We start from the raw sequence: 27,019 nt of genomic DNA on the forward strand, positions 1-27,019 counted from the left end.
AGGCAAGAGGGATGTTTAATCTCTGAGGTGATTCTTAAAGCGTGTATGAAGTGACTTCAATATATTTGGATAATTAGTGGGTCAACATTTTTCTACAAGAGATACATTTGAATATACTACCTTTAAGTATTCCCTAACAACAAATTTCATCCTGTGCAAACTTCATATTTAAGCTATGTTTGACATGTTTGTTTCAGGCTGGGACAAGAACTGCAATCTCTCTTCATCTTTAGCACCTCTCCTAACACAAAACCCAAACATTAATAATAAAGATTATTATTAAAGAAAAAGAATCTGAATTTTCTTTATTAGATGTTTTTTCAATGCAAGATGGGAAAGCATCATTTTAAATGATCTTGTGAGCGACACAGCTGGTGTTATGTGCTCAGGAAGGCAGAATAAGGCATTTAAATAATATCTCTGACATGAGAAATGTCATTACAAAATTATCTAAAACTAAAGCAGCAGTAATAGCAGAAAACATCAAACTGATTAACTCATTACACCTGTTTTGAAGCACAGCACACACATATATAAACCACCATATTTTTCTTGATGTAGAGAGAGAGAAAAGAATGAAACCTCTTTATTCTTGTCTTCATTGGTTTCTTATTTTGTTACATAATTAAATTTCAGTTCAAATTAGACAGAAAAAAAGCCAGGACCCAAGCAAATTAAAGCTCAATATAAAGTCTAGACTATCTTATTGACTTTAAGAAAGATCCTTAAATAATGTTTAACTACAAGGCCTTTTTCCACAAGATTTTTACTATGTTTAGCACAGATGCATGTTGTTTTAACAAACACCAATGTGTCTTAAGCCAGTCATGATTTCCTCCTTCCCCAATCTTTTCTGTGCATACTGCCATGTGTGAACCTTGACCAGTGTCAGTCTTCAAGCAGTGAGTTATTTTTCTTCCATTGAACACAAAGGTGAACTTGACCTGAAAGCACTCAACAGGGAGAGCCCAAGATCTCCAGTTTCAAGAGGCTTGGAACAAGGAATCACGTCACCCATGCACACTGTGTAGGAAAATGGGCTTCTGCTCCACACACCCTCTGATCACAGTTCCCTGCTGATGCAATTACTTTCTGCTTTCTGAGTCCTGTTCCTCTGAGTCCCCCTTCTTTCTATCCTGCAGACTGATCACATTTCCCTACAAACCCCCCACAACACAGACCAGGAGCCCTCTTAGGCAATAAATCCTTAAGATGCATGCAGAGATAATAAACAGTGAATTTGTGAAACCACAACTGTGATTTTTCTCCTGGTTGGATCCCATGGCTAACTAGCTCAATCTGTGTGGATTCTCTCAGTCTGTTATTTCCACTACTGTTAAGGTATCCCTTAAAAAAAAATCTTGTAAGGAATGTATCTCTAAAACTCATGCAAAGATACACTGAAAGATTAAGGAAAATGCATTTTTTATTTAAAAAAAGCCACCTTTTTTTTTTTTTTTAGCCATGAAATGAATTTAAAATTGTTATCTAGATAGAGTTACAGTTCCTTATTTATTTATATATTTTGCTCCAATTAAGCTCTTAAACAGTATTCACAGCAGTAAACACCAGAACACTGGGACCATTATTACCCTAATGTCTTCCAAGTTTGTCATTATCATGGCTACATGGATCTGTGATATTTTCCTTCCAAATAACTGTAGCAAATAACATGATCTAACTGAAAAACTTTAAACAATTACTTTCCTTATTTGAGTTTTCTAATGGTTTTACTCACCTATTGGGGACTATTTTCTTTTTCACAAGCTTCCAGAGCAAAATCCATGCCCTAGTAATGCCCGACTCCTAAGAAAAGGCAACTTATTTCATAGTTGGGCATAAAAGAGCTGGGAAATCTCCAAGTCCATAGGGTTTTGAAAATGTCTGGTGACTTCTCTTGGATTAAAGCTGTGTATGACATGCTACATCCTTCACCAAGCTGTCCCTTTCTAGATTTCTCTTATGCAACACATTTATACACAGACACATTCACGCGGTGAATGGGATACAAACACCAATTCAAACCAGTGTTCAACAAAGGGGAAAAAATTACATTGAAAAAATGGAGGTTCTGCTGAGCACACAATGCAGATTGGTCTCCTAAATGATATAAAAGGAATAAAAGCCATAAACTGATAGTCATCAAGCTAAACTAACAATCCTGAAGATGTTTCCCAATATAATAACCCTTGTACAATCTTAAAAGCACAATATTTGTTTTGTATAATCTCAATTTCTAATCCCTGTTAAAAAAAAATAGATATCTGGAGGCCAGCCACTTTACCCATAAACAGGATTTTTTTACCTGAAGCAGCTGATTTTCCTGTGACAGTATTTTTTTTCTCTCTTTAGGCTTGATTAAAAAATAAATTCTGCTGGGAATAAACATATGATCAAGTCATAGCAGAATAACAGTTCAGGATTAGTCAGGTGATTGAATAACTGCCCATGAGATACTCTTAAATTGCAGAAAATGCAATTTAATATACCTCAGTTTAACTGTCTTTCACTGGGAGCTAAATGAAATTGAAAAATCCTGTGCCTTAAGGGCAAGTAGCATACATACAAGCAGTGATGTTTTTTAGACTGCAGTCACTCAAACCTGTGCTTGAGAACTAGATGATTTTGGTATATTAACCCCATTGATTTTCAGAGCAGACAGTTTTCTACATTATCTCCCTCTTCTAGATGGTATGACTGACTCTTCTCTAATGTCTTTTATTTTTTTCACTTTCCTTTATATGATTTTACACCGGTTGTCTTTAGCTAGTAACACTTTCCCCAGAGTTCAGACTCTTTCATTTATCTGACTGTTTTATTTAATGATACAAGGATAATGATGTTAGAATCTGGCCAGAGAGTTTTTAAGAAAGTTTTCAGGAAAAATTAGTGCCGTATTTTTTGAACAACAATTTATCTATCCCTATATAAACTCCTATTTTCCTATTCTACTGCTGAGATAAAATAGATGTTCCTAGTAAATTGCCTAGGAACAATTTATTCATAAGGAAGTGTGATTTTTCAGTACAGCATCTTCCTCCCAGACATCTATAATGACAATTAGCTTAATGATTTTCTTTCAGATGCTGACACGATCAGGCGAGGGAGCTGGAATTTGGTTTATATAGGAAAGAAAAATAATGCTCATCTAATACCATTGTGTAAGAACCTGAGCCATTCTGAAGTCAAATAAAGCTTATGAGAAAAAAACCACAACAGAGGTTAAGTCGTAATAAACCAAAATGTAGGTATTTTATGTAATAATATGTAATATATAATAAAATAAATACTATATAAATAATATAATCAAAATAATGTCTAACTGCCTTGCAGCTGCTGGAGGAACTGCAATTTTTCTTCTTTTTTAGCAAGTTTTGTCAAATGGTGAACAGATATTAAGTGACAACCAATGTAAACTATAGAAAAATTGAAATGAAAGTCTAGACCTGTTTGAGAAAGAGAAAGAAATCACTGATATCCAGGACAAAGCAAAATAACAGTTTTAGGAAAGAAACGCTAATATGAAAATTTAGTTCGTTTGTAGTAAATAGTATCATGTCCTTACAAGGGAAGCTAGTAATAATCTTGTGGGAAATCCAGATGTATTCAATGCATCCTTCTTATCCAATTTTGAAATGAAGCAGCAAAGCAAGGTTGTGTCATATCAGACGTTAAACTACAATCCAGCATGCCCCAACAAAGAGTCAGCAGGTAGCAACATTTTAAAAACTAAACACCTAACAAGATGTCACTTCTGCAGGTTGATGAAAAAACCTCCAAAATAGAAATATGTATTTTACAAGCCATAAGTAAATAGCATTGTGGATTCTTTAATGTCTTTGAAGAAGAGTTGATGTCCTTCAGGAAAACACATTTTAGCCAAATGCTGTTTATTTAACACACGTGTGTTAAATATGACATCTTCTATTTAAGACAACTAGATTGTAAAAATTTCTGGTTCTTGTCAGAATCTTTGTGAACTGAAAGGTCATATAAAACTACGTATAACTGAAGTCTCAGAGTATTGTGTTGATGTAGGTAACAGCGAGAAGGAAGAAGATGAACTGAATTTTATACAGATAGAATTTAAAGAAATTAAGTATCCCAAGATATACTGTCGAGGTCCTACTGGACTTGATATCTAAAATGGAATATCAAGACCCATCATTGTACTACCAGGATGGTGTTTTATTAAGTAGAAGAATTTGTTATCTTCTACTGCTTAAACAGAAAAAAAAAGGAATCTAATTGAGGAGCATGATCATTAGAGAAAATTATAGAAAAGGATTAGCTCTTAAGCAACTGTACATTTAAAAAGCTAAAAAATGGCTATCAAATATTCCTCTCCCTCCTATTTTTCTTTGGGTGCAACCCCAAGTATCATTTTCTCCTGGTCACTAGCACTTCAGAATATTGTGCAAGTAACCCCATTTAGTTTGTGTGGGCAGTCACAGAGTCTGAAAAATACATTTTAGAGCCACATTACACCTCCACTGAAAGAAGATCTTTTTTAGAAGTTCCGTGGCTTTAGCTGGATGACTAGAATTCAGATGAACAACAGGAACATGGTTAAAAGCTGCAAATTCTTAAAATCTTTACCATCTATACGCATGATATTATGTAACATGATGGACTTCTGAATAAGAGATTTCTGCTAGCATGGAGTAACTATAATTCAGAGGCTTTTTTCTGTTAAAGTCAGCATTGAATACACTGAGCTGTTTTACCAGTCAAACTTCTCCAGTGAGAAGAGTTTATTTATGATTTGACACTGAGTTGCTTATCACTGTAGAGTACATGAGGAGTGGCGTGGTCCCTGTCCTAAGGCAGTGCTATGATGTACGTTCTCAGCCTTGATTCATTCAAGTTTGTCAAATAAACTACATTTTCAGTGATTTTAATGGAAGAAAATCTATTTTCGGGTGTGACAGATCATAGCCGAACTGACTCCCAAAATCCATCTGTAACTGACAGGCTGATTTGCTCTTCCTTACTATTTGTTCTTACAGTGGAAAGTAATGTGATATTGAAGTCATAGCCAAGTGGAAATACTGTGTTACTTGGGTAAATTATCCATGAATATATAAAAAATGAAATCTGAAGGCATCTTTTGAATGGGTATTTTTATAACAAAAGTCAGTCCCTCCAGGAGAATGGCAGGGACAGTGATAATGCACTAACATGATATGTTCTATCAAACACCATATTTTGGCTGCTGTAGACATGAATGACCAGCACACTAATTTCAAGAGAGGGGGTTATTTCTTCTACCTGCTTCTCTGATCCTTAACCTTTGGGGTTCACCCTTTTAAGTTGCTTTCTTTGACAATGAGGGTGTTAAACTCTGATTAGTTAATCTCAGTCCCAGAGTAGTTGATACACCAGAAAATCTTTAAATATCATGGCCATTATAATAACATACTAAACTGGCAAGGCCTTCTTATAAACTATGCTGTATCTTTTGAAAACAGACTCAATTCCTGAATATATTGAATAGCTAAAATATATTTTACTGACTTTTCTACAAAGGAAGATACAGACTTTGGAGTCTTGAAAGAAAAGCAAAGAACTTGAAATATTTCTGAAAAATGAGCTGTTAGCTCTTCTTTGAAAAGAAGCTAGTATGTGCAACTGCAGAAGTGTGAAAGTTTCTACATGGGCAATTTTCTTAATAGAACCTGCAGATATATGGCAGAAAGAAGCAACTCCAAAGAGTGGAGAAATATCAATCATATGATGTAACTTTTCACTAAATTCAACCTGTGTGAAGCAGACATAGTTGTTGGTATTTCATGAGCAGAGTTCACATTGCAGAAAACAATGCAAAGATCAAATCAGAAAAATATTCAGTGGGCAGTGGCATAACTGCTCCATTCGCCTACAAATTTTGACCAGTTCCAAGGGAAAACCTGAAATATTTTTCTCAGAACTTACCTCATGCAGTTTGGCAGCAATTCACATAGACAGTAGCCATAAATCATACAAAAGAAAGGAAAAAAGGACCACATGCTAATTCACAAAAAATATGGTAAACTATTAAGCATCACATAATTTCCTCGGAAATTACCCAGATTGTTAGTTAAAAGACTTTAATCTTTTTGAAAAATAACAACATTGTATTACCATTTTATTATAGGATAGTAAATGAAAAATACAAATTTTGCCTGATTGTAGCTCTAATGAAGAGGAGTTAGTAGAGGAAATACAAATAAAATGTTCAGGGTGCCTCCATTACCATATCTTATCTGCATCTACCTGAGGATACAGAAATATTTCCATGAAATAATCACTTCTTGTGGCTAATGCTCATCTCCTTTTTGTCCAGGTTGATGTTTTTGTGCTTGGAAACAGCATCTTGTGTGCAGACAAGCATGTCTTATCCCTAAAATTTATGCAAGGAAGGTTATTGGAAAGATGTTTAACATGCGGTCTTGCACACCTCCGTTTGATCCTTTGGGGGAGAATCTTTAGGAAACCTATTACTGCTTTTCAGCATAAATATTTTGCACTGTTTTTTCACATTACTAGGTAATCCATAGACCATGAATATTTTATTATGACCTTCTCTCTCAAATATTAGGTGTATCAACAACGTCACTCTATCTGTTCACGTTTTGCTCATATGCATTCACAGATGAGACCATTAGCTTAGAAATAAATTCCCAGAGATAATTTCAAAACACTGCCTTGGTGTTTTCCTGATAGTTATAACATTACAGCCTTAAAGCACACTTTCAAAAATAGGATTCAAAAAACTACCATTTTCTTTCAAAATGCACAAGTTTTCTTAGATGTGAGGTCCCCCAGACACAGAAATTATTTTAAATGACCTTCTGCGCACTTGCAAAGATAGGAAATGATGATCATTATAATAATGAAAAAGAACATGGAAAAAAAAAGAAAACAAGCCTTCCATTTTAAAGCCATCTAATAAAATTTATAGCATTTAATACTTCCTCATCTTATTCCAACAAATTTCATTCAACATATATTATTTTCAGTACAAAAATAGTATACTTGAATGACTATGTAAGTCAGGAAAGATTATACGAATTTCTACAAGGTTTATACCATATTTTTAAATCTCTACATATTAAACATCTGAGACTCAAGGACTTCATATGATTTAAAACAGTTTTTGAGAGATTTTGAGTCATTTACATTTGTGATAGATACTCATGGCCCCACAAGTCCCCTTAATCTATAGTATTGTGCCACACAAAACAGAGCTTTTGTGCTTTTAAACATGTTGCATTAAAAAACTGAAATTGCCAATAAAACACTTTTTAAAATAATATTTAGTGAGAGAGAGAGGGAGAAATATGCATACAAAGAGAGGAAATCTTAGTGTTAATCATGATAAATTTTCTCTCTTCAAAGTGTAAGCCACAGATCAAGTCTTCAGATGAGAGACTGTGTGTGGAGAGTGGAGGAAGGGATGGGTATGTGTTTTTTCTCCACAGGTGGCAAAGCAGTGTATTGCAGGCAATCACATAAAACAACTTTCCAGTCTGTTTACAAAGAGTATAATTTTATAGCCATCATTAGTATGCAGTGTTTGTCTTCCACTAAAAACTAGATGATACACAAATAGAAAATTGAGCTCTTCTCTCCATAGCTGTTCCTGGCCACCGTAGATACAAAATACGCAGACCCTTTGGATTTTATTCAGCAAATTATGCGTTACCATTACCCAGAAAGCCTATGCATATTTTCACTGAACCATTGCACTGATCTCAACTCCGGTTAAAGACCTCCCATTCAAATATTCCTGTGAGTAAACAATAAAGTATAGATAATTTTTCAGATATTGTTGCTTTCTTCAATCAAGATGTTCAATAAAGTTTTAAAAAAGCAAAACAGATAAAAAAGGGCAATATCTGAAAACTGGAATGGAACAACTGCAGCAATAAAAACACTACACTGGATAGTTATGGAAGAGTAAAAGTTATGCAATCGGAAGGTTGTTACTAATTAAATTGAATGATCTTGGTGAGAGATTCTCCTGCCTTTTTTCCTCCAGGAAAAAGAAAACTTTAAAAATGTTACTGAAAAGTAACCAAGATCCATTATGTTTCTTAGAAGTATTGATATTCAGGCTCCCAGACATACCTATCAAGAAATGAAGGACCCAGCTACTGTCTATGGAAATACAGGGGCATAAAACTTGAAGCAAATAGTGCAATAAAGCAGGTAATATAGTAATATCTCTTAAGAGATGAAACACCTCTTAGGATATTTTTTAGTGAGTTTATTTAAATACATTAATGCTAAAACGTTTTTCTCTGCACCTTTATCTTTTTTGATTTTTTATCTTTATGATTTTTGAATACATAAGACAAAAAAAAATCTAAAACTAAACTAATCTTACTCTGTCTTTGGTCAGAGGAAGCAAAAGGTTTATTTACAGGGGGATGCTAGAGCAGGTTTGGACACATAACAAAGGGAAACTGATATGACAGTACACTTAAACACGACATTACACAAGTTTTCACAGGAAACATCACATGAAAAATTTAGGTTCATATGAGAAGCCCTAATTATGTTCTCACTTCATCCTCTTCCCCGAAGATGTCACAAAATATGTTGTTATTACTGTTTATCTTCTGTCGTGTTTTAGAGAACTTTAAAGGCTAAAGCAGTTAAACCTCAAGCTAGATGTTTTTCTCACAAATGATTTAATTCATATTAATACTCTTAGTTGTAAGCACCCCCAGTCGGAAGAACACTTCCATATCTATTTTTATCGTGTTTAAGCATAGGTTGACACATGTCACAGAATAGCAGAATAAACTGAGTTGGAAGGGACCCGCAAGGATTATCAAGTCCAATTCCTGGCTGTCCACAGAACCATCCCCAAGAGTCCCAACATATGCTGGAGAATGTAGCCAGTCTTGGATAACACAGCTAAGAACAAAGACCTTGTCAAATCCAAGCAAGTGTTTATGCAAACTATGCTCATAAAAGGAATACTACTCCATGTTCTCAGAAACCTGAATAAAATCAAAGTAGATAGACTCTATTTCTCCAATCCATGAGTACTTTTGTGATACCTCAATCTGTGACTACAGAGCTGTAATACAGCTGAAGACCCTCTATCAGACAGATCTTCCCACTGACTTTCTGAGGCAGCAGCATCATAAGAAGAATTTTTCTTAACATTTCTCATTGACTTTTCTCAGAGCACATAGATCATCCATCAAAGATGTGCTTGTCAGAGCCACAGTGCAACAAATACCCTGAAACTTATGCTTAAATTTAAGTATGCTGTCAATCTTACTACTTTCAATGTAGTTACACATGTTCTGAGACATATTAATTCAACATTTTAATGGATAAAGGACTCTGGAGAGATGATCATAAACACACTATTTTCTTTAAATTCGCTGCAGGGGTTTAAATGCAGTATGAGAATATCCTGAAAATACTCCATAAAACTTTCCTCAGAGCTGCAGATTTAAATCAGATAATAACTTTAGAAAAAAATTATTCTGGAGAAAATGGAGCCATTATTCAAACTGTGGGGGAGGAATATCGGTACTCTACAGTACAGTGTTTGTGGTTACCTGTAACATGATTAGGCAAAGTCTCTTCTAGTACTTCATGCACATTTTTTGAATGTATTTAGTTACAGCCACAGTTTGATTTCCTGGACTACAGACCTAAAAATCTAACTGGAAAATATGAAGTAAAATTTACAGAAAATCTTCTTGGTTTTATTTTTTTACTCAGCTATTCTATTGATCATAGAGATGCCTTTGCTTTTGACTTACTGATATAAAACTCCATATTTCCAGCAAAATATATAACCAGAAAAGTAACAGTAAGCAGTTCATCATCTGTCTTGCTTCAATAGAACACTACAGCACATAAATCAGTTAAATACAAATTGTGCTGTCTTGTGCTTATGTTCAAGTAAACACTTTTATAACACAAACCAGTTATCTACACCATTATCAAAATATTGTAACCTTGAGTCTACTCTTTTTGTAAAGTCACCCAGGTACATAAAGTAGGATTATTTGATTTAGTATTCTTAATGTAACATTAATTTATGACTGACTAGAGTCATAACCTCACTCTTTATGCAAGACACAAGATGATCCTTGATGGTTTGCATTGCAGAATGCAAGTTTCTTATTGCAGTGCTTGAGTATCTTTGAATGTGATTTTTTTGCATTAACGTGAAGGATCCCACCAAGATCTAATAGTGAGCATAGCACTGAAAATTAGACCTTAACTCTAATGATGAAGCAATGACCAAAGGAGGAAACAAATATTTATCCATTGTAACATCTGATTCTTCCATCAGCCACATCACCTACTAGGCTTACTGTCTACAACAAAGCTGACAAAGAAATGGAATAAACTTTTCAAAATTTTTGTAAGAAAATCTTCTGAGTTATTGCTTAGTTTTTATGGTTGAGATTTCTTTAGTTCTCCTAGAGAAGATTGTAACGCTGCTTTTAATGTTTAAGCTAAGCTATATTTTTTCACGAAAAAATAGAGAAGATTAAAGTGGAAAAGAAGTTTCAAACCTGAGAATGATTTGATTCTTTTTTTCATTTTCTTTCTCTCTCAGAACCCATCCAAGCCCTTTTCATGTTCAAGAAAGACATGCTCCACTTGGCTTATTTCTTAAAAATAATAGCTTCTCCACCTGCATAATTGCAACAGATCTGAGCTCTGGTTCATCAGTGTGACAGCACTGAGTGGTATTATAATAGTAAAAGCTTGGGGAAAAATCTGTTTGACTCTAGTCGGGGATTCTTTTCCATATTCAGAAATAAATTGAAAAAAAAAAAGAATACACCCCCCCCCCCCCCCCCGGAAATTTCTTTGCTACAAAGCCATTATTAGATATGACCTTGTCTTCTTCTTGATTCTCAAAAGACATAAGAATTAAATGGATCATGGAAATAAAAAGTTTAGAGAATGGATCAGATGACCAAACTCCAACCTCTCAAATTCTATCCCAGTTTTCATATAGCATATTGATATTGTACATGTGCATTATTGCAGTATGAGTTTTAATCTTACATCAATATTTTAAAAAATCTATTCAGATTGTGGTCCACTTCTGTTTGTGAAATAAAAAAATAACCTCATAGATTGTGAACAAAACCATAGCAATTCCAGGGCACATTCCTATACTGGGAAGGCTTTAGGCATCCACAGGGTGAAACAATGGGTTTCAATCTTCCTTGAGAACAAAGTCCTTTTAGAGCAACAGCAGAATTACTTCAATCAATTTAAAGTAAAAAAAGGTGTTCTAAAGTTCAGAGAAAATATCAAGCCGTACACCTAACATTGATTTTCTCTAAAGTCATGAAAGGAATGATTATTTCCTCTTCTGTAATATTATTCATTCTGTGAAAATCCTAAATGTCAGAAAAGAGATCCCAAACAACCCCCAAACATATCTTACCAATGATAAAGAGAATTTCCACTGCAATGTCACTGACAGTTGTGCTTCGAGTTGTCGACAGCTCATCATGGCCAATAAAGGAAACATTGTAAGGTACAGTCACAGCAACATAAAACGTTGCCAGTAAAATAAGCCAGTCCCAGCCAGCTTTAAAAGTGCTAAAATGCAACAAAATGAATTTGGATTTTTTTGCATCTGAAACTTTGTATTCTGGAAATGCTGGTTTATCTACGAAAACATTCTGAAAAAGAGAGAAAAAAATTAATTGAGACAAAACAATAATTTGATTACACCAAAGCATTTCTTCCAACGCAGCCCTTAGGTGGTTGGTGTTTTTTGTAAAAGAAGCAAAATAACATATGACATACTCATATGCAGGCAAGACCTAATGCTACTTTTGTTTCTAACGTAGACCTCACATTTATTTATACAGATGGTTCTGCTCATGGAATAACTTTTGTGAATGTTGAGGCAGGAAGAAGACTAATAAGTTACAGACTAAATAGAGCAAAGAGGGGACTGAGTCTGGCAAGCTATTTCTTCCTCTGTTGAATTAATTTTCACTGCAGAGCAATGTTATCCTACTGGACAGATAGGTTAGAGCTTTGTATACACAAGGAAATAGTACTGTAAATAGGAACATATAGAAAGCAATAGATGGTGTTGAAGAAAAACATCCTACACGTAGAGCTGTGAGGAGGTTCTTTCAGACTAGCTCTAGCCTGGTCCTATGGACTGAACAGCTCCAGTAGTTGGAGCGCCTCTCCTGGTTTAGTTCCATCTGTGAATGAAAGCACAGTTAGTAGGAATAACTTTTTGGTTTTCTTTAAAATTGTACTCCTGATCTAAACCAAAGTGTATATCTGCCGTAGTAAGGCTTCAGAACTGACTACAATTGTCATTAGACTAAGTTTTGTCTTGAATCTTTGTCTTACCAATGTTTTATGCGGCCAAGATTTCAGTATTAAGCTGTAGAAATTCTTAGTTTTCATCTTTCATAGCTTTGACAACAAACACCTACCCTCCCAAAAAGCAGCATGTGGGACATGAAGTGTCTTGCATTATTTACTAACAAAATCCTTGCTCACTGATACTGTGTTCCTGGTTAATGCTGTTCCAGTAACAAAGAGCCTCCCAAAACAATATTTTGCATTCGGCAAAGATTACTTCTGATCTTGAAGTTATTCACTATGAAATTAAAAAGACAAAACCTGCAAAACTGTAGACTTAATTACATTTGTGTTGTCTGTCACAGCCTTTCTCTTTGTCTTTCTTTTGAAATACTGATGTCATTGCCTTCTCTATTCTTGGTTCTTATTCATGAATCTAAGCAGCTGAATTCTCACTTTTATTAGTGTCAGCCCATTTTTAATCATAGAAAAGAAAGCATTCCTCATATTATTTCCAATCCATAGCTCAAAAAATCCATGCATTAAAGGTAGTAAATTAGTCTCAGAATAAATGTTTTAACATGATAAAATAACATCTGCACTAGCATTGTGACAGTACAGGTAAGTCCTCAGAAACTATTAAAGAGTCATGTTCCTAAAAAATATTATCATATTACTATGCAATGAAAATATTCCTGGAAGACCTGGTCATATTTTTCAGGGGTTTTTTTATTATTATGCTTTTTCAACATGAAACATTTGTAACTTTTTAAAAAATATTTAATAATTTTTCAACATTTAACCATTTTTCAACTTTTAATATGTAAATCCAATGGAAGTGACTCTATGTCCTGTGAGATATATACCAGTTGTGTATTTTCATGTCCTTAATCTATAACAAGTTTTTTTCTACTTTTAATTTCTAATATAATAATCTACATGAGGATGACTCTGCACTGCTGCCTAATTTTGGTAATCAATAAGAGGAACATGCCCAGTGGCAGATCATCTCTTCAGGGTGTTCATGTTTTATATGCTTTGGTTACTTTTTCCACTGTCTGTCTTCCATCCTCCCCTAACCATAAAAAAACCCACAAAAGAACAAAAGACCATTTAGTTCTTGTGTCTCTGTCAAAGACTTTGCCTCATTAAAACTAATAATATGCAAAAAGGAAACTAAATACTGTTCTGAGAAGCTGTTTTTGCGACCCCTGCTTCCAATAACTATAGGCTCTCACAGTTGGAACAGGCGCTCCGATATTACTCTAGCAATTTTTTATATGAACATACTGATTTCATAGGTATCCTCTGCGTTAACTTTTCTCCTGAAACATAGTTGCACAGAGCAGGAGAGTTATTTTTTCTCATTAATATTTCTTTAGAAACCATTCTTGGTTTGTCTATGGTTTGATTTCGTGTTAGCAACACTCACAGCATGTTTTGTGAACTTACTCATTGGTTATAGTCACTGGAGGAACACAGAATTAATTTGAAGATGGAAACATCACTGCTTCAATTAAGAAATGAAAGGATAAATATCACAGCACAAAGTTGGAGAAATTAATATGAAAACTTGCCTAAATGAAGGGGGACCTTTTGGAGCTTAACAGCATTAAGAGTTTCAGCTAGAGCAGTATCTTGAATTTTTTTTTTGGCAAATAGTAATAATTGAGATAAAGTAATTGGGATGACAAGGCAAATTGGACCCTAAAATTCTGAGAACCTGTGGATTCTAAGTTCTGAGAAATTTTATAGTGTGGGTTTCATGGCATTAAATGTCTATTTACAGTATGATTAAATGTACTATCTTGCTATATGGTAACAAATACCAAAGTAGGCAGAACTGTACTTAAGTGAGAAGCATTCTAATCCTTTTTACTGTAAAACTATGACCAGGATATTTCTCAAGTACTCACTGACCTTTTACAGCACTTTTAAATTTTTTTTTTAAATATAGTGCCTTTTTAAAGAGTACATTTTTGGGGGGTGAGGGGAAGAAAAGAATATCACCTACATTATTAATTTTTAATTTGTTCTTCTCTCTTCTTTGTAGATGTCCAGAGATATGATAAAGGACAGCTCTACTCCGTCTACGTGCCGACTCAAAATGTGATCCTGCTCTTCCTCTTCCTTTCCATTTTTCTGCAGAACAGAGGTGAGAGTCCATTAAAGATCAGGAAATAACACTTTAACCTTTGGGACCTGAACTACTGACATTTCAGACATTGGTAGAAATGTAAATATTATGCACACCTTTCCTTTTGCTTAATCTTTTTCAGTAAAGAAACAAACCCCCTCTCTCCTGAAGGGCAAATAAAAACCACCGTAAAGTTTTAATTGTCAAGTGCCTTCACACAACTCAGAAGCAATTAATTGCAACACATGATTTCATAGATAAGATAAATGTACTCTCTACTGTTTCAGAAAGTAGAGATTGATGACCAGAGGGAAGGATGGCTAGAAGTAACCACTGAAAATATCCTTGAGGTGATCCTACTCTGTCTCTCTCATTTTACAGAAAGAAAAAAAAATCTCTTGTGGTGTACTTTTAAAAACAAAGAGTCTGACTTGTACTAGGCTTCCATTATGTGAGAATATGCTAATTTGTGAGCTTGTTAATGAGTAATAACCAATTCTTACATTCATGCGTTAAGATTTCTTTTCCCACCACATGGCTACTGGCACAATGGCTTGACATATTCCTTGGTGACATGAAACCCATTAAGAGTAAAGACTGAACATTATTTTGGAAAGGTTTGTGGTTTTCACCTCCATTCAGATGTCTGTAATTGTCAATCATGGGAACAAATTTTGTTCTTGCTTATAAAGCAGTAAATTCAAAGTAATTCCAGTCACTCTGATGGAATTTCAGTGAATTTATGCCAGAGTAAATGAAAGCAGACTTTTTGTGATGTGTCAGGATTAAGAAAAAAGAAATTATGGGAATAAAGGAAGAAGCCGTCTGTCAAGGAGGTTTAATTAAAGTCAATTCAGTGCATACAAATTAAGGCGGAAAAAATTTAACAAAACACAAAACTAATTAGCAGAGCCAGAATTTAGCAGCAAGCAACATAGCTACATTTTGAAACCTGCCTAGAAAAGCAAGAAAGATTTGTATTATAATACATTAGAAGACTGATGTATTTTTGGCTTAACAGCACAAAACCATGCATAACAAAATGTGTAGGAAGATAAACTTTCCAAACTTCTCAGTAAAGAAGTTTTCGTGTAATTCATGTAAGAGCACACCCTAGCTGAGGATTTTTTTACTTGGCAGTAAGGAGGAGGGGGAAAAAAACCCTAAAAAAAAAAAGGGAAAACCTTTATACTGCAAAGCCAAATGGTTACTCAAAAGTCGAAGGAGGCAGACAGAGAAGCCTGATACTTTGCCATCTCCAACACATATTGATGTCAGCTACAATGAAGAAAGATGGATCAAAAAGCATTATTTCAGAAAAGACACAACTACATTAATGTTGGGTTTTAAAAAGTAATCTCTTAATCATCAAGCCATTTAAAACTCAAACTATATTTTAAGTGTTCTTAATCTGGGTAAGAATAAAGTTCTTATCTCTTTCTCTGAGGAAAAGTTAATTTAAGTCTCTTGAATTAATAATTAAATCTCTCCACTGGAGTATTGTTCAGCTATAGTAGCCTAGTTTTGTCATATGACTTTGAAATTATTTTTAAAACCATTTACAGGCCTCTTTCTTTTCCCTTTCTCAACCTAAACTGCCATGTTCCAGCAACTCCCCACTCTCATAGTGAAGACTGAGTAACCCTGATGTGACCCAGAAGCACTATGCTCACTCCATAGAGGACAACCTGTGGCATGAAAGAGACCATGAAATGCAATTTTTTCCAAATACCAAAATAAACTAACATGATCTGGCCAGAAAGTTTGCACTTCATTTACAAAAACTCTCTCAGCCTTGGTAGTTTTTCCTCATTTTTCATAGCATTAATTTGTATGCCTTCAAAAAACTGGTTTCACTTTTCTCATTCATGTATTAATAGAACATGCATTAAATTAAACCACTACCTACAATTCCCTCTGGTGTGATAGACACCCAACATTCTCTTGTATGGAAATATCTCCCGTCTGATCATGGGTCATTACCACTGAAAGTTTTCAATCCAAGTGTGCATGGACACAAAACAGAAGATTAAGATCTAGCGTTTAATTCATATTACACAGGAAAATCCGAGAGATTTGCCTATGTTTGCCTAAAACATAGAGTGTGAACAAAAGCAACCTGCACCTCTCAAATTTAACCCAGAACACAGTATACTGGCAGTATGTGAATGAAATAAAGAGGGATGTAAAGCAGCCTGGGAGTTTAGCCTGGGAACGCATGCACACCTGAGTAACTTTATTCAGAGATGGTAGTTCTACCAACAACCAAAGTGACAGAGTTATCCTAAAGGCTGTGAGGCTGCAGACCTGGATCTCTAAGCAGTATTTCTGCAGTACAGCAGCCAAGGAAAGACAGGGTCACCACCAGGGACAAGAACATGACGCTTCGCTGCTTTTTTACATATTCACAAGCATGTTAGCTCCATGCTCAAAGTTATATTCCTGCCCCAACTACTTGATTGCCACCACTGTCCTGTTTGCTTGGCAGGTGGGGCAGTTAGGCCTAGGGTAAGATTGATTCAGGCACAATGACTATCCTCCTCAAAGAGTGTAAATATGACCATCTCAAGTCCTGCTGTGCAGTAACCCTGCCTGGGCAAAAGCAGGAGAGGTAGTATAGATACAGATACAGATATAGATATAGATATAGATAGATATCTTTAAACACTTTGCAAGGAAGAGTCCTGCAGAAAAACAGTGAGTTCCAGATTTACATGGACCCTATAGTGGGTGTTCTCAGTGAAAATTCTAAATTTCAGTTTTATTTAACAATGTAGTGTACACTTTTATAAATAAATTCCATAAAATAATGAGATTACTTCACCTTAGTTATTTTGAGAGCTAAGCCAGGAGCGAGTATGAGGAATAATAATAAAAAAAATTTATTCTACTAGCATTTTACTCAAAGGACTAGATAAACTGGTAGAGTAGATAAGAACTTTTTCGTTTATTTCATTGTTTACAAAGTTAAAGTCAATTGTGAGATGAAACAGCAAGTAAGGCCAGCTCCCACCTAAGAAAATTTATCATAGAAATAACATCATTTTGAATGTGTGAACTAGATTTCCTGTTGAACAATAACAACACCACCAACAAAGTAGAACAGGAGAAATGGACTTTCTTCATAGCTAAAAGGTATCTAAATAGGGACAGACTTGAAGAAATCCATGATGCTGCTCCATACGCACGGTGAAAGGAACACTGTGAAAATGCATAGTAACCATGTTAACGCTGTGACTTTTAATGCAGGTTGGACCCTTCCCTGCTCGAAACACAGAGTGGTATATTGTGCTACCTGTGTGATTTCTCCTGCTACTCTATTCTGAAATCAGGCAGGAGAATAAACCTCCCCCATTACCTTTGCTGTGTATATCTTTAGGCTGTCACAACCACTCAGCCCAATCACACAGAGAGATGTTTTTACCTGGAATATCTTTCAAGTACTGAAGTGCTCCTTTTTGAACCTGGGTTCAGTGAATGATTTATTAAAGAATTTATTCGTCTTACAGCTCTATCTATAAAAGGCTTCCTGTGAGAAGTGCAATCAAGAATTTTTTGTCCTTTTAATACATCTTGAGAAACCCTCATCAATTGCATCATAAGATTAGGAATACCACAACAGAAAGTGTGATCTTTTCATAGGCCTCCACGAGTAACCCATGTGCAATAAAATAAATACAATGATGTCTACAGGAAACACACTGGTACTAAATAATATCCAGTATCACTGACACAAAACACATTTCATAGGCAGTCCTCAAAAAAACCAAACCACCAAGGAAATTCTGAAGAAGACAACTGGGGAAAGCAACTCTGAATGAACACAAAACAACCCTCTAAAACCAGATTATATGGAAAGTTGGTATGATTTTTTTTCTAGGCTTTTAAAAATCTTTAGCAAATTTTCTGTTATTATTCAGGAGACATTGCACCAGCAGTTGCCAATAAAGAGAAAACTGATAAAAGTCATCTTTGGTATTAATGACAGAATAAAAGCACTACCATGGGCAAGAGGCTGCAGGAATTCTGTTGGTGGTATGACACATTCTTTCTGCCTACAACAGCCAACAATTCACATAACTGTTAGCTGTATGGTGGATCCAGGCTAGCCTCTAGCTGCTTTTTTATTTCTGTAACTGATTAACTGATTCAATAAGAAGGTGTACTTAACACACGTACCAGCTATACACTGTAAACATTATTACAGAACATTTTTTAAAGGGGCCAATTTTACACAGAATCAACGGTATGATTATCATAATTCTAGTATTATGCCTTGAGAGAAAATTCAGCTTTGAACAGAAAGAGAAAAGAAGCAATATTATACATTACTATTAATGTTTTTATGAATAAGAAAGACCTTTAAACAGGGGTATGCTTATGAGATAAAAATCCTTAACCACATTTTGGTCTGCTTATTCTTCCACTATGAAGAAAAAAGGTATGAGGAAACAGACACACAAAGCCAAAAGAAGGGTTCTTTCTCCTCTTCCATTTTGGTGGTTGATGGGAGCACATCCCTAAATAAATAAGTATTTCTTTTTAGATACCTGTATTTGGGTCTGTCTCTTAAAATTCAGAATGGGGAAAAAAAATTCCAACAGACATGTCTTTTTTCAACTGCTTCTAATAGACCGAGTTTCAGCAGAAGAACTCTGAAAGTGAATTACTTAAACTATTTTCTCATTTATTAATACTACTGCTGAAAAGTTACAGAACACTTATAATGAAGTAAAATATTCTGACTCAAAAATAGCTATTTCATAATTGTGTAAAAATAGTTTATTCGCTGGCTTTCTACTGTTACTACTCTAGAGTTGTCACACAAATGGGAAAACTGTCATTTTTATTTTGTCATCAAATTTGAAATATGTCTATTGATTCAGCTAAAGTGAGTGGTCATATGTAGTTCTTACAGAACAAGATGTAGCATTGAATTTACAGCTTGGTCATCACTCACTTCCAGCTTTTTTTGAGGTGACTGTTTTTTCCTGGAATAGTTTTTATTTCCCGCAGCAAATTCCAACAAGGCTCATGAGACAGTGATATGCTCATATATCATTATGAACAAAAGCATACCTGTAATAATAAAGAGAATATTTGAAATATTTTTCAGGAACCCCTGGAACTTAAATAATGCCAACTATTTAAGTCACCAAGAAACTTTTCACCCTCTTCAGCAAGGGTTAATATCTCTTCCTCTGCAAGTGTGTAGTATTTAAGGACATAATATCGTGGAACCTGAGAGTTTTCTTTTTTCCTTTAATTCCATAAATTTAATCATATATTTTATTTACTGATATCTTTTCCTCCTTTTGAATAGTCAGAAAAAAGTGATCATAATTTAAAAGTCATTCATTGCAAAAATAATTAAAAAAAAATTTGCAAAGAAGATGATATTAAAGTACACCTTGCTCACTCAAGTGAAAGTAGTAATATATGTACCTGAATAATTACTATCTTGTAATGAAATTAAGTCTTTTGAGAATGAAGACTTGTTTTCTTAATAGATTTATGTACAATACAGAACCAGATAAGTCACCTATAAAAAAGTTTTGTGGTCAGTGTAACGTGTCCTGAGTTAAAACAGCAGGGGGAGGGGGAATAGATTTTTTTAAAAATGGTTTTTAAAGCTGAGACATATATAAGTTCAAAACCCTGTGATGTCTGTGTATATGTTCCATATATATATGTATATATACCCCACATCAGGGTCATTGAAACACCCCGAAAATATCTCTGATTATCTCTCAAGGAATGAGATTTTCAGACTATGAAAGTGACTAGTCTTAACCTGTTTTACAGCTTTTAAGTATACAATTTAGGATGGAGAGTTGTAAACCCATCTTTTTTCCAGCTATGCAAAACTCACTTGTAATAGGTCTCATTTGCTGAGAATTGCTCTGAGGATCTGCAGCATGAATTACAGGCCCTATAACTGCAATTACAGTTAAATTCTGCAAATGGCCCAAGGCCTCCTAAATTGTTTCTGAACACAAAGTACACATGAAATATGTATTCTAGTCCTCATGGCCTCTTAATAAAATGTGAGATTCCAGACTGTGTCTAGGCCAATGAAAGTCTTTAAAGATATTTCTCCCTTTTCAGATTTTTTCCCCACAGAAATAAGAAAGGTTGTAAATTGTATAGGAAGGTTGTAAACCATCTGCCTCGTTAACTAGTCACCTACCACACACACACAACTCTGAAGAGTTCTAATCAGCAACACATGCACTGAACATATTCCCTGTTTCTTCTATGCCTTCTCTTGTCTGTTTTACATGGTTGAATTTTCAGACTTTAAAAAGAATGTCTGAAGATATTTTCCAACAATCTGCCAGCAAAATGGAAAACAAAACAAAACAAAACAGAAACCCAAACAAACAACAGCTCCCTCCTCCCCACTCCTTGATAACTTTGTTTTCTAAGGAAAATCTGAAAGCAATGGCACAAATTTATCTAGAACTGGTGAGTATGAACTTTTTGGTTGCTAATGTATATATTCTCTCAACCTTCCAGGATATCCCAGAATACAATCTGCTGCTCTGCATTTGCTCAAGAATCAGACTTTGCTTTTCTTTTCCTCCTTTTCATTCTACATATATCACAAAGGACACTTTCCCCTCAGTTCCAGAACATGCCCTGTACCTCTCTGAGAGCTGCTGGAATGGAACTGCCACTTGCATTTAACACTTGGTGCAAGAGTAAAGCAAGAGCTACAAAGATTGATATGTCTCTAAAGATTTGAGGCTCAAATACAACTTATTTGCTTGGGTAAGAAGGTGAAAAGCTGAGGGAGAGCATCTTCGTGCTCAAAAATGCAAAAAGGAACAAAGCAGCTCTATTTTTGTCCCCTAAGTGTTTAAACTATCATGCACAGACCAGAAGGAAAGGAGTTTCTCTTTACTGATGGCAAAAGAGTTTCAGACCTCTCTTAATTTGACAGAGGGCCAGGAGCAAAGTGATCCTAGGGAAGATGCAACTGAGTCATTGCAGAATAAATTGCAGAATAAATTCCTCAATATTTTCTTCCTTTGGGCAGTGGGAATACTGGGGTAAAACTCTGCTTTTAACCCACCTCCTCTCCTGATAGAACTGCATGGTGCCTGTACATCCTGAAAAAATTTTATCTGCTTTGGTTATTGTAAATCTAAGTGATTGTACGGTTATGTTCCCCACCTCAACATACTTCCTCCTGACAGGTATAAGTGCTTTAAAATGAAAAACTTCTCCTGAATATTCACTGCAGTAGCTTGAGCAATCATGAAGTAGCTGAGACAGTAATTAAGCAGAATAAATCAAAGTGCACATTGCAGAATTTCTTGCACGAGACTATTCCCACTCCAAATAGACATTTTCAACATAAAAATATCTGTAATGTAAAGTGTTTGGCACATGGTATTTCACTTCTGGCACACGGAAAGAACAACTCCTCCCTCCAAAAAATGATGAATAATCAGAATAATTCTGTCTCCTTAGAAATTCATATGGACCTAAGGATTACTAAGAAGCCAGAAAAAGCCAGCCAGCTGAACCATAGCATGCATCTTAGTTTAATTTGTGGTGACAAAAGGTGTAGTCCAACTTTTAATTCACATTATTTCGAGGGTGAAGGCATCTTTGCCAACAGGCAGACCAACCTGAAACATGAAATTCTGTTTAAGAAAAAGCTTTTTTTTGCTCTATGAGGAGTCAAACACTGGAACAGAGTGCCCAGATAAGTTGTGGAGTCTCCATCCTTCATGTTATTCAGCACAGATCTGCACGTGTTCCTGCGCAATGCATTCAACCTGACCCTTTGAGAAGGGGTCATTGGACCAGATAATCTCCAGAGATGCCTTCCCACCTCAACTATCATGTAATTCTGTGGCATATTGCACACATTTTTATAATAATTGTTTTCAAACAAAGAGTTCAAAATTTTCACAATAATAAAACCTGAAACAAAAGCAGATAGACTACCAATAAAGACTAAAGGAATCTTTGTGGAATGAGTCAAATTAAATGGGAATTTTAGCAGTGACTCTAGCAGTGGAACTCTACATCTATGTAATCTAAGTTATTACACATTAGCATACAGATTAAAGGTCTAAAAGTAGTCACAGAATAATTTAAATTCTTATTTTCCTACCTGGATTCCTGTAGTCCCACTAAATTCCAGCATATGTTCTAGTGTCTTATAGAAGGTTCATATGCAGAAATGACAAAGTACTGACCCAGCCATACCACACTGGAGTCCAGATTTGGCGAATGGAATTTTAAGTTTAATCACTTTTCCTCCAAAAGACAATGCAACTTTTAACTAGCTCACCAAAAAGTAGCTCATTGTAAATGAGGATGCTAAAATAAAGCTCCCATAAAACTACTTGAGAAACTTTATTAAAAAAACCCAAACAAATAAATATTTTCCTGCATATAGAAAAGACCATCAATTTGTTTACAAAACATAGTTTTAGGAAGAAAAGGTGGTGACTTGCTTTTCACAACAGCAAAGGATTACAAGTATTAAGCAGATGGAAAGCAGAGTGTATTTCTGCAGTAAACTTACAGGTAAGGCAAACATGTATTGTTGAAAGCAAATTACCGATACTGAAAAATTGAAGCCTTTAAGGATATTGGCAAATTGACTTAAAAAACCAACCCAAACCAAACCAAAACAAAGAAGTGTGAAAGTTGCTGACTGTCATAGCGCTTCTTAGACTGCCAAACTTCTCAGGCATGTGTTTTTCCATTTTTCTTATATGAAAGATTTAGAACAAAGTCTGCTTCTCCCATTGGTTGATAAGGCTCTTTTCACTGGAAACTTTTATACAGAAGAAAAGCAGAAAAAACCCTGTTAAATTTGTATTTCGAATGACACATTCAAAAGAAAAGGTCACAGACAACCTCTGATATTTGGGCTGGGTAAAGGAAAATAAGGTAAAAAAAGTGGACTTTTGCAAGGCACATTGGCACAAAGGACGAACTGAAATTGTGTGAACAGACAAGATAAAATAGATAAGAAAATGCCTGCAGAAAATCAAAGACAGTATTGGCTCCTGAGATTTGCAAGAGTAAATATACAGTGCACAAGAAGAAAGAGGCCATAAAATCAAGAGATAAAGTTCAGGAAGGTGTCATTGTAAAAGTACAAGGAGAACAAGATTTTACAGAAGAAACAGGTGATATCAAAATTAGGAAAGATCCTAGGGAAGTAGGAGTCTGGAGAAGACTTTTGGAGGCACAAGCATTGACAGTGTGCTATTATAAAGTGCTGGTGGAAGACCAAAGGGGCAGACTTAGGAGAAAAGGAACATGAAAGAATTTTGTTAGATAAGTTTGCTAAGGAGTTTAGAAATTAAAGGGAGATGGAACATGACTATTAATGACCCATACAAATTATAAAAGTCAGTTCTGGGCAGAAAGCAGAAGAGAGAGACTGAAACAAAAACACTGATAAAAGGGCTTTGCGTGGGCAGAATAGCTTCATACTGAGAATGTTCGTATCTAGGTCCTCCTTCCATACACAGTCTAACCTCAAGAGGTATGCTAAAAAGGCAATAGAAAACTGCATAATGGCAATTACCTTATGGAAATAGCTCAGTTTCAACTCCAAGTTTAAAAAATATTTTATTTTTGAAATGGCAGATTCAGTAATCCTTGAAAAAGTAAATCAATCTCTGAACATTAAAAAAGTTTTTTCATACATCCAGACAAAACACCATCTCAATTTTTTGTTAATACGAGGTGCATCCTACATGCCTGATAGTAGCTGTGGTCTTTACTTCTAGAAGTTAAACCTTCTGAAATTTCAGATACTGAATGAGTTGCACAGATTGTGCTGGGAATTCTTTTCTAACAATAATGAGATGATATTCACCACTGGAGGATTAGTGAATCACTTTGCATAGGAAGAATTTTAATGTTATTAAAAAAGGGCCAATATACCACTACATTTATTTTGATATAGACAGGTAGATTTACATAAAATTAAAATGCTGGAATTCTTTGTAAATGTTTTGAATAAATTATTAAATCCTGTTTGTTATCTCATTTCATTATATGAAACACTGTATTTGTCAAAGCCCCACACTAAGTTACTTTCTGCTTCCATGATGCTAATAACATAAAATGATTGTCATGGGTTTAAAATTAGTATGAAAGGATGGAACAACCAAGTTTCAGGATGGTCCTACACAGAATATGTCATGGAAGAAAACCAGGTGTCAATATTCATAAGCTTGTAGCAATTGAATGGGCATTTGCTGGTGTAGTGTAGCTCTGAGTAAGTGCATTCCTGTGTCAGTACACAGCAAGAGAAGTAGTATTAGTTTGTAAGTGTGCTACAGGACACAGGAGTTAAAATCTGCTTAGATTTATAATTTAACATGGAGCCACATCAAAAGACCATCTTAATCCATCCCAAAATAACCCTGTAGCTAAAAAATGTTTGTCAGATAAACAATAGCTGTTATTTTGCAAGTAATCAGCAACATACCTATTTCAAGTCATCACTGGCATATTGAATGTGATTTCTCACCAAGTCTGTCCTGAAAATTTGTATCACTTGTAAATCATTGGGCTTTAGAGCACAGATGTTCTGACAATCTCTCTCCTACATGGTTCCACTTATCAGGTTTTAATAAATTACTTTCCTAAAACTTTTATTAGAGTAAGGTTTTCTGAGGTTTAAGGAGAAACAAGGTAAAATATTTTTAATGTTTTTATTTTTTTACTTCAAGAGGTAGCAATTGGTTGAAATTGAATATAAGGAAAAGCAGTAAAATGTACTTGTGTTCTAGTCCAAAACCATTTTTCAGTCTTTCAGCTTAGAAATTTTCAAATACATTCAGTGCAAAAGTGAAGGATGCAAAATTCCCCCCAAAACCCATGTAATAATCAGGCCTCGAAAAGTAAGAAAAATGTGAAATTATTTGTCCAGATGTACACAAGAGGCAGACAGCGTAAGCATAACTGTTGGTTTATAAATATTAATCAGCACAAGAGAGCATAATATTTTTACAATTTAAGGTACTAATATTTCATAAAAGAATATTGAATTACACATCTCTGTAACTGGAATACAACTTTTTTGTTGAAATATGAATATTTAAAACCAGAAGAAATTGAATATTAATTGTTCCCCTACTTTAGAAACCCATGAGGAGTAGAGGTGTTCTAAGGGCCATAACTACGTCGTTTTTGAGATACGCAATATCAATGGCTATCACTGGGTGAAATATTTAAGTAGATCCCAGAGTAGCACCACGTTGGAAAATTCAACACTAATGACACTTTACAGAATGCTGAGAGCTACTCTTTGTGTCTATAGCCAAACTCTAAGCAGCTCCTTTGAGACGGATAAATTACAAAAGTAAAGTGTTAGTTCACTATGCCTTTACACAATGCAAATCTGGAATAAGTTCACTGCCTTTGATGCACAAGTCGAAGCTCACTGCATAGCCTTCATCCATCCACACTGACTTTGCTTTGTGTTAGCAAAACTTAGCAAACCTTGATTACACTATACAGTCAAAATTATTTTATGGCAGTTGTGAGCCATTACCATATGACAATTTTCCGAATTCATGGAACAGAATCCTTGCAGTATTTCCTTTCAGAAGCAAATAAAAGTGAGAATGTATTTCTTATAAATTAATCCTGATGACATAATATGTCTTATAACTTAATAAAATGAAATGAAAATGAGATGGAACAAGAAAATATATGCTTATCAATAGGCAAAATAATTTTAAAAGCTGTTTTAAAATCTGCTCATTGGAAAATAAGAAAAAGTGAATTCATTTATCTCTCAGCCATGCTGAAATTAAATTCACAGATGGAATGTTTGAAAAGATCTAGCTTTTCCAAAATACCAAAATATACCTCTGTAAATCCAGAGAGTAAATAAATTAAACCATGGTAGATAAAAACAAATTTAATTTTTAGGACAAAATATTCTGTCTCCTAAATTCCACGTTTACAGAATCTGTAGCAATATGTAAATAAAAAAAGCAAACAGATTTTTTATCATTCAATGTCATATATTAATTTCTTATTTGGAAATCTAGGAGGTCTCTATATTAAAAAGTGCACACAATAGAGAATTGTGTGCTTGCTCATGCAGGTACAATTCTTAAAAACATATAAATGTTGGTTCTTATCAATGTTTTTGCAATTCACACAAACCTTCCTTTTTGTCTTCTGCAGCAATCTTCACTTTTGTGTCTGTTATATCTTTGAAAGAGGCCAGAAAGAGTACTACATCTCCTTTTTCATTCTTTATAGGAACAATATCCAGTAAGCACCAGAATGAAGACCCTGAAAGGATAAAGAATGAATTTAATTCAAACAGCTGTCTTTTAACAGAGAGAGGGGGGAAAAATGTGAACTGCTTATTTAGGAGGTCAGTAGTCAGGGAATCACAGATGTTCAGCTCATGTAAATCTCTTTGCATTATTGGTTGAAGGTCTGTAATACTGCTGTCTCCAGAAGCAAGACATTAATTGAAATGCAAAATTTATCTACAGCGATCATTCATGGAGTTTAATGAAGCTGCTTACTCCTCTGAAACCATGCTTTCCT

At 34.8% G+C, this 27,019-nt stretch overlaps 1 protein-coding gene across 3 annotated transcripts in view; it reads right to left on the bottom strand.

Annotated features, from left to right (window-relative positions):
* Positions 1–27,019, bottom strand: part of KCNH8 (potassium voltage-gated channel subfamily H member 8) — a 175,510-nt gene that overhangs the window by 75,921 nt on the left and 72,570 nt on the right. For all 3 annotated transcript variants that reach the window (XM_048302178.1, XM_048302169.1, XM_048302162.1), the window contains exons 3-5: positions 26,624–26,755; positions 14,333–14,460; positions 11,429–11,669 (exon numbers count right to left, since the gene is read on the bottom strand). In XM_048302178.1, the coding sequence (XP_048158135.1) occupies positions 11,429–11,669; positions 14,333–14,460; positions 26,624–26,755 (501 nt within the window). The remainder of the gene's footprint in view (positions 1–11,428; positions 11,670–14,332; positions 14,461–26,623; positions 26,756–27,019) is intronic.

Source organism: Corvus hawaiiensis, chromosome 1 (assembly GCF_020740725.1).
Source record: "Corvus hawaiiensis isolate bCorHaw1 chromosome 1, bCorHaw1.pri.cur, whole genome shotgun sequence".
Classification (NCBI taxonomy): Eukaryota; Metazoa; Chordata; class Aves; order Passeriformes; family Corvidae; genus Corvus; species Corvus hawaiiensis.